Source organism: Hibiscus syriacus, unplaced genomic scaffold (assembly GCF_006381635.1).
Source record: "Hibiscus syriacus cultivar Baekdansim isolate YM2019G1 unplaced genomic scaffold, ASM638163v2 tig00110831_pilon, whole genome shotgun sequence".
NCBI classification, from domain to species: Eukaryota; Viridiplantae; Streptophyta; class Magnoliopsida; order Malvales; family Malvaceae; genus Hibiscus; species Hibiscus syriacus.
This window is the reverse complement of record NW_024062882.1, coordinates 3,325,522-3,334,248: the sequence shown is the minus strand read 5'-3', so window position 1 is coordinate 3,334,248 and position 8,727 is coordinate 3,325,522. Positions and strand designations below refer to the sequence as shown.

Here is an 8,727-nt window from a genome sequence, read left to right as displayed (position 1 = left end):
TTAATTAATTAAATTACATATATACGAACCAAACGAGTTCGGTGGTAAAATAAATTATTATTATTCATTGAGATTTCGAATCGAGTACTATGAATTTCAAGAATATAAATGTTTAATATCAAACGATTAAAAATTATTTTTGACATATTACATTAATATGTATGTATTAAGTACTAAATCAAGTCAATGGCACGAGCTGATTTTTTTTCTTATCAGGTTAGTAAATATTTTTAATATTAGATAAGATATCGTTATCCTTGGAAATATACTTTTATATTAAGTTATGATTATATATGTTGACCTAGTCATTATGTTCACAGAGTTTGTTTTAATATGCATGTTGTGTGTGTTTTTTTTAAATAATAAATTGTGGAAAAGTTTATAACTTTTATACTTATATGAAAAATTAGTCCGATTATAATTTTTTTTCACTTTAAGTAGTTATTTTTCTTTATTAAATCATTTGATTTTTTTTTTGTTTTTATTTTTCTAATAGACTTCCTTTTCTTTTCCATGACTTTCTCATTGGTAAATTACGAGCTTAAGCATCCGACTAAGGATGGAAATGAGCTTAAGCATCCTATTTTGATCTGATTTAATTCTATAAAATTAATTTTCTATAAAAAAAAAATTATGAACCAGGTATCCGTGACCTAGATTATATTTAATATAATTTTATATATATTAATTTAAAATATTTTTATATTAACTTACTAAATATATTTTATTATTAACATAATTTAAAAATATTTTTATTTAAAATATATATAATTTATTTTAATTTATTAAAAATATGATCAAATTGAGAATATATAAATAACAGAGACCAAATGTGATTATATCAAAATATTTAACTGTTGTTAATGACAATCAACTCGGGATGATTACATCTTAATTAAATAAAAACGAAAGTGACCATATCCTTATGTGTTTTTCATCAGTGATCAAAAGTGGACAAAACATAAAGATAAGTGACCATGTGTGTAGTTAACCCATAACATTATTCAAATTATTAGATATAATTAAATATATCAACTATTTTGATAATTAAAATATTATATAACTAATAAATTCAAACCATAAATAAAAAAATTATAAAATTCAAAATTCCCTTTTTCAATTGATTTCTAATTATCAATTCAATGAAAATATCGAAATAATGCATCTATTTTACAAATTGGAAAAGTCGTACCACGAACCTTGATATTGCAAATAGTTCATGCCGCAACGACTTCCTTTCTCACTCTATTTGGGAAATGGTATTGGGGTTGACTTGGGATCCAAGCAATTCTTATGCCTGTATTTTTAGAGGGCTCTCTTCACTTCAAAAAAGCTCGACCGCTCCTTGTTGGCGGTTTCGACATCATTCGGTGAAGCCACAACAACAGCAACTCCATTGTCTTTAACGGCATCGATGGCATCCGCGAATTCCTTGAAATCCTTCAAACTGTGCAACAAAAGTATAATTAACCCTTGCAAGCAAAATATTTAAAGATGAATGACAATATAATTCGGTTCCTTTTACTTTAATCCGCAGATAAAAAAGTCGAATTCGACGTAATATGATTTAAAACGATATCGAATGCAACTTTGCATTATGTACTACTAGCAGTTACTATCATTCTTCTTAAAAGCAGGAAGTGCCAGTCCATTATGAGAATAGTCGAAATAATCATTTTTACCTCGTTGATAGCATCTCTCCACGTCTCTTTTGCCTTTCTTCCTCGGTAATCCCCAATAAATATCGTACCAAACTAGCAGAACATAGTGTAAGTCAATACAAGCTGTAACGATGTTCAGCAGATAGAAAAACAACTGATCGTCACCATACCTACTATAGCCTTTAGCATCTGGAAGCTGGTAGGCATCAACATCACCGATGGTCCCGATAATAGCCTTGGTAAGAGTATCATCATCCATTTCCAATTCACGGAGGAAGTCACCAGTTCCGTCATATATATCAAGTGTTTTCAATAAGTTAGGGTCCCGGTAGGATAAGAAGGTGAATACACCTACAGAGAAAAAAATCCTAAGGTGAGAATCTCAAAGGCAGATAGGAGTGTTTTCCTGCAAACATGGCCCTTGGCGCGTACCTGAATGAGTATCAAAGTTACAAAACCCCCATAAGCACCACCGCTAACACGAACACGATCCCACAACCACGTGTTACTAATGTGTTTTGAAATAACATAAGCACTCCCACTAAGCTGGTAACCCTTGTCATATAAGTTAGCTGCTTTCCCGACATAATTTACCTGTAACGGGTGAACGCTTGTAATTCATTAGTTGCATAAATAAGCAAAAAGCAAATGATCATAAGAAGAGAGAATTAAACCACCTGCGTCGGTATCACAATGGCTTCATTGTTCAAAGGAAGTTGAGCATTCCAGCTAGCTCTTTCTACAAGAGGTTTGCTAGGAAGCAAATCAAGGAATTTGCTAACGAACTTTTCCGTGTTCGAGAGATTTTTCCCATCAGCAGTCATATTTACCAAGCAACCTTCCCTCGAAAGTAAGGATTTACGGATCTCCTCAAGAGATGATGAAATTCCTTCCCAGTCATTATCCACTTTCTCTTCCAAAGCTTGAAGAAATTCCAGGTAACTACGAAAACAAAATGAGTAATCTCACTCGTAAAAATATCCTTGGGAGTTTGAGCCATTGTTAACATGACATCAGAAATCATAAGCAACTACAGTAGATTGTTGGAAAATAATTTTCCAAACTAATATAGAATGGCATGGCACGAAAAAAATGAAAGATTAGCCCAAGGAAAAAAATCATAACGGAATCTGTAATTTCTACCTGACTCCACTCATTTGCTCGGAAATCCAGCCAGCAACATTTAACTTTGCATCCATCCTAGCTGCAGCAATTCCGTGACCACCACCTCTCAATCGGTTCTGAAAACGAGTACAAGCCATTAGATTAAATGTTCAGTTCTTGTATTTCACAGATACACTTGAAAATGCAAAATGTATACCTCCATTCTTGCTTTGCTTTGGGACACAAACTGCCTGAACCTTTGTTGGTCTGTAAACTGTACTTCTTGAAGAACACGATTCATCTACAGTTGGATAACATGGAAAATCCTTTAGAGCAATCAATCTTTTAAAAGAAAAGATATTCAAAGAGAAAATCAGGAAAATATATATATGTACCAGATTAAATAGGTCATCAGCACGCCCGGCCATTGATTTGCCTCGAACAATTATGTGGCTACAAGGATCTTCCGTGCCTTGTATAGATGATGTAAATGGATAAACTGATATTCCTCCAGTTTTCCTTCCTATCAACTGATTAAGTTGCACAAAGGTCAAGTCTTTTGTACCCATCTCCAGTAACGATTGACTGCCAAAAATCATGCATGGAGCAGAAGTGTTATATACTGTAGATAGCTCTTTGAAACAAATAAAATAAGAACAGTCATCAAAACAAATGTACATTGCAATTTACAAGAATTACGTTCTAAAATGAGTTTGGACTAGACCACTGTAGTTCTTACATATCGTAAATGATAGACATATAGAGCAAATGGTCGATGAATATAATGTTACAGATTGACAGAAAAAAGTTACTTTCCAACAATAAGTTTGCAAAGATGTTTTTGGTTATGGAAATGAAGTTATGAAGGTCAATAAATTCCACCAACCTAGGCAGAATGACAGCTTGAAGTTTAGGTGCTTTATAAGGTGACAGGTTACCAAGTAATTGGAATGAGAAGTTTGACGATTAGAAGAAAAAGGGTATTGAAGTAGGAAACTAACATCTAAAAGCAAAATCACACTAATCACAGATTCAGCATCTTGTGTATGATGCTAAAGAAAAGCACTGCTACTCTTTATGCATAGGAAGAGAAATTAATCTTTCTTGCCTCAGGTTACTCTCATAAAGCAACATTATATCTGAAGCAGAAGCAAAGAGGAAAGAACACGTATAACAAGAGAAAATACAGCTAGCTTTCAAGACAAGATCCAACTCACCAAAACAGTGGTACTAAAGGAAGAAGTTCTTGCTTCAGTGAACTCATATCAAAAACAACTTCAGTGTAAAGGACATCATTTGTGAAAAGATCATGTTGCAAAACCTTCACACCATTGATATCTCCAACCTTCAGTCAGATTTATAGAAACTTAGCACACAAAAAAAGCTGAAAGAAAGCATTAGGGAATAGAAATGGACCCTTGCTAACCTCTGTTGGGATACGTATTGGTTCCTTGGGAATATCATATAAGGAGAGGCTTGGAACACATCTCAAGGCTTCAGGAGGATCAGGAGTTTCTTGTTTAAGTTTCAGCTCTCGTGTAGCACGAGCTAACTCAGCTAGATCTTCCTCCGTCATGCTGGCTTTAACTTTGTCCAAGTTTTCCTTTTCAGCTGCTTCATCACGAGAAGCTTTCTCCGGATCAGGCTGACAGAAAAAACAAAAGTTTATTGTTATGGAATTTAATTACAACAGAGAATTAAATTTCCTTGGAATGGAAGTTACCTGCATCTCGATGGTAACACAATGGGGATTGTTTAAGATAAACTTCTCTATTAAAGGAGAGAAAACAGCCTTGGAGCCTTCCTCAGCAATTCTGGCTTTCAGGACCATTAAAGGTTTCTCATATTTCAATGGCTCAAAAGGATCCATATCATATATCCACTTACCCTGTAAAATATAAGCAAAACAACAAAATAAACTTACAAAGAAAGAAAAAGAGGAGAGGTGGGGATGGCTGAGATTTTACAATTTAAATTTAGGACAGGAAAAGCTTACAATGGAGCGCAGCATTAAAGATAGGCCACGAGGAAAAGACCCAGTGTTATTCTCTCTAAGTGAAAACTCAATTGTATTCATAGATGCCTCCACAGCCTCCATGTCAAAACCTTCTTCGGCAAGCTTTCTAAGAGAACTCGTGATTAACTCTTCTACTTTTGGAATATCCTCTTCAGAAACTCCCTTCAACCCAATGCTAAACTGAGGCTGAAGAAGTTCATCTTCCACCCCACCACCAATAATGGCATCTCCAAGACCACTTTCAAGCAACACTTTCCTCAAAGGAGAAGCAGGAGTTCCCAGCATAAGGTGATCCAAAAAACCAAGAGTAAGTTCAGTTTGCAAGTCCAACGGCTTATCAGAGAGCAGCCAATTGAGGCATACCATGTGCTTCTTCTTCAGATCACCACCTTCACCAGCTGGATATTTCTCAACAATCCTGACTGGTTCTGAGAAAAGCCTCTGGGGTACAACTTTTGATTCATTGGGAGCTGTACTTGCATCGAACATGTCTAGATATTCTGAGAGAGATCGCAATAGTAAATACAAAAGTTTAATATTGTTGGTACAATACAAAATTACAAACAGTAAGACCAGAAGAATAATCAAGTGAGACAAATGACCGAGACAACCTGGTCAACAAGCATTTATATATCTACAAACAGGAGAAGAGAAAACAATTTAATGCATCACTTCCGTTTTGAACAACATCATCGACATGTTTCAAGGGATTGAAGAGTCATCTATTAAACAGATATTCAGATATACATCCATTAATAATAACTGCAACGTTATTTATTACCACTTAGGATACGCAAGCGTTCATTTGGATCATCATCACCATAAAACCATATCCTGGCATTGCTTGGATGGTAATACTTGCGGTGGAATTCCTGTAGTTGCAATTCAGAAGATGAGAGAAAACCATACTAAAAAACAGCAAGACAACAACCATAAAGGAACAGTCATAGACACATTTGTTAGTTCCCTATATGCCTGAGTACAAATGAGGAATACAGATAAGCTGAGCACAACATAGTTGATGAGAGACAAATAGTCTTGCCTTCTAATCAGCAGAAGCTGAAAAAGAAAACAAAAGCAAGAAACAAGCGAAAGAGAACAATAAATTCCCAAAGAAAGGAGTTTTTCCATAACCTAGGTAGCATGAAGTTTAGATTGATGTACTCTAGGTCTCGGGCACAATAAATTCTACTCTGTATCGAGATAAAATGCCTCTCAACAATCAATAGAATTCAAAAACCAAAACAAGTCCACCAAAGAAACAAATACAGCATACCTTAAACTCCTCAAATGTCAATTTGGGAATAACTAGTGGATCACCTCCACTGTCAACACCATAGTATTGTCCGGAAAGAGAGCCTGAAGAGACATTGTATGGAACAATTGTAAGTAGAAAAATCATTGACGTACAAAATTTCCTAGCAAGCATCTTGAATATATGTATGATGTTTTACCATCCAGCACAAAAGAGCATACATGTGTGTGAGAGAGAGGGAAGAGCTTCTTAAATTAGCCATGAGAATTTATATATTTTCTACACTCAAACCATCAGTATTTTCCAATATGATATAGGACACTAATTACTACATAAGCATTATATTACAAATTGAAAAAAACGCATAACAAAAGAAAATAAAGGAAAGCATGCCTGCTGAGCTGTCCGCCCTAATAAATTATCAGGCTGAGAATAGACACCTTTCATTTCGTTGAAAACAACTCCTACAAGGAATCAAAAAGGGAAAATGTAAATGTTACAAAGAGTAATGAGGTTACTGGAAAGCATTACTTGGGGAAAAGAATGTTCGTCACATAAGCAGGGAATTAAAGAGTGCATAAACACACAAATACTCGGACCCGCACACCTTTATAAGTTATATCTTCTGAAGGATCATTGAGCTCATAGTGCCAACCCTCCTGTTGAAAAGTTTGGAAGTCCTCAATGCACTTGGGGAAGAAGACAGCATCCAGGTACACATCGACAAGATTATAGAAATCCTGTTCAGAAAATACAAACCAAATCAAAATTGAAATTTATTAACATCAAGGTATTATTCTCGAAACCTTTTTTTCATATATTTTTTTTTATAGAAGTTGGAGGTTTCATTAAAAACTCCCTTCGTATTTGTCTACATACTAAGAAGTATGTTACGAACATTGGAATGAAGAAAAGAGTACCTCATATTTTATTGAATAAAACACCCATTATGGTTCTGTAGTTCATATTTTATTGAAGAAAATAGTACTTCATATTTGACTCTAGTTTTCTTATGGCTGCATGGTTGCTAGAGCTGCAGAAAAGGAAATTGCACTGGGTCTTCAGTTAAATTTGCACAACCTCCAACCCCACTGCAGTTCATAATTCGCGATAACTTGCATTCTACTGTGTGTCTGTGTATTGACTAGACTTACCCCCATTTTGCCATTTTTCAATATCATTGAAAGCAGAGGCTTTTTACCTTTGCATTGGTGGAAGCAACAGGATAACAAGTCCTATCAGGATAGGTGAATGCATTCAGAAAAGTGTTCAAGCTCCCCTTTAACAATTCAACAAATGGTTCCTTCAGTGGATACTTCCTTGAACCACATAATACACTGTGTTCCAAGATGTGAGGAATTCCGGTGGAATCCTTTCTGCATCAACCACATAGCACATATCATAAGAACTTGTGCAACTTATTGATTCAAATCATCACATAATAGTTCACTAAACATCACGGTCAAGCATCCCTATTCAGACTACCAAATCAAAGCACTCCACCATTACCAATTCAAATTCCCAGTTAAAAACATCATACACACCAGTTAATGTAGTCGGCGGAAGTAATAAGCTCAAGCTTTACTATATTCTCAATTAACATTTTTTTAAAGTGAAATAATGAAGAACTTACGGTGGAGTTCGAAAAACAATACCGAAAACCTTGTTCTCGTCATTGTTTGAAATGGACATAACCTCCGCGCCGGTTTTTTTATGCTTGAAAAGAACAGCTTTTGATTTACACTCTTCAATGAACTCCTCAGATACTTTCTCGAATCCAAGCCTCTCCGCGACTTCATCTCCAGCTCCAGTAATATCTATACGAGAACAATATACATATAAAAACAAGCTTCATTTCATTTATTTAGGTTTTAAGAATAAAAGGAGAATAAGTACTACCTTTAGGAGGAGACGCAACGGCGCGTGCAGATAAAGAACTGAAATGTTTTTTGTTAAAACCAAAGCGAAGAGATGAAGAATGAGAAGCAGCAGCCACATGAAGTGACCTCCAGCTCTTGCCGCGGAGAGTGGAGCGATTGGAGAGGACACCGCGGTGATACCTGGCGGCGGAGGAAGATTTGGATAGAAACGAGCGAGAGTGTTTGGGAGCTGAGAAAAGGAATCTGTTGCAAGCCAGAGATGAACACGAGAGAGAGCGGAGAATTGCTGTTCTCTCCATTGTTTTTTATTTCTTTTAATGCAAAAAAAAAATCTTAACCTAAGGTTTGAGGGTTTTTATTTGAAAGGGAAAACAAATAACAAAAATATCAGAATGTTGCTTCAACAGGCTGAAATCTGCAACCACTGGTGAGCTCCTACCCATAAATTTATTTAATTATTATAATAAAATCTTTATTTTATTTTTCTTGGGGGAAAAGCCAGAAATTGTTATTTGTATTTTTAAAGGGTAAAATACAATATGAGTGACTCAATTCTTATAAAGATTATAAATGATTACTAAATTTATGCCATTTCCGATTATAACATGATACACATAATAGGTGGCATGGCATTTAACAGTTAGGTTAAGGGCTTTAGTAACCGAAGGACAATTGGTATAACATTGATAGTTTAAGGACTGAATTAGAATAGTTGATGGTTTGGGGATTAACTTAAAATTAAAATCATAGTTTGAGAATGATTAATATAAATTAACTCTTAACAATCGATTAATTAAGTGATTATTTCAA

At 34.9% G+C, this 8,727-nt stretch overlaps 1 protein-coding gene across 1 annotated transcript; it reads right to left on the bottom strand.

The window, feature by feature from the left end:
- Positions 1–1,223: 1,223 nt before the first annotated feature.
- Positions 1,224–8,257, bottom strand: LOC120142757 (presequence protease 2, chloroplastic/mitochondrial-like). Its single transcript, XM_039157267.1, is given in 21 exon segments — positions 1,224–1,447; positions 1,683–1,754; positions 1,832–2,012; positions 2,094–2,117; positions 2,120–2,255; positions 2,339–2,603; positions 2,805–2,902; positions 2,983–3,066; positions 3,161–3,350; positions 3,983–4,110; positions 4,192–4,410; positions 4,489–4,653; positions 4,762–5,282; positions 5,564–5,654; positions 6,059–6,123; positions 6,126–6,141; positions 6,431–6,501; positions 6,645–6,777; positions 7,239–7,413; positions 7,671–7,854; positions 7,937–8,257. Coding segments are annotated over 21 exon segments (3,240 nt in total). The 5' UTR covers positions 8,217–8,257; the 3' UTR covers positions 1,224–1,305.
- Between the last annotated feature and the right edge of the window lie 470 nt (positions 8,258–8,727).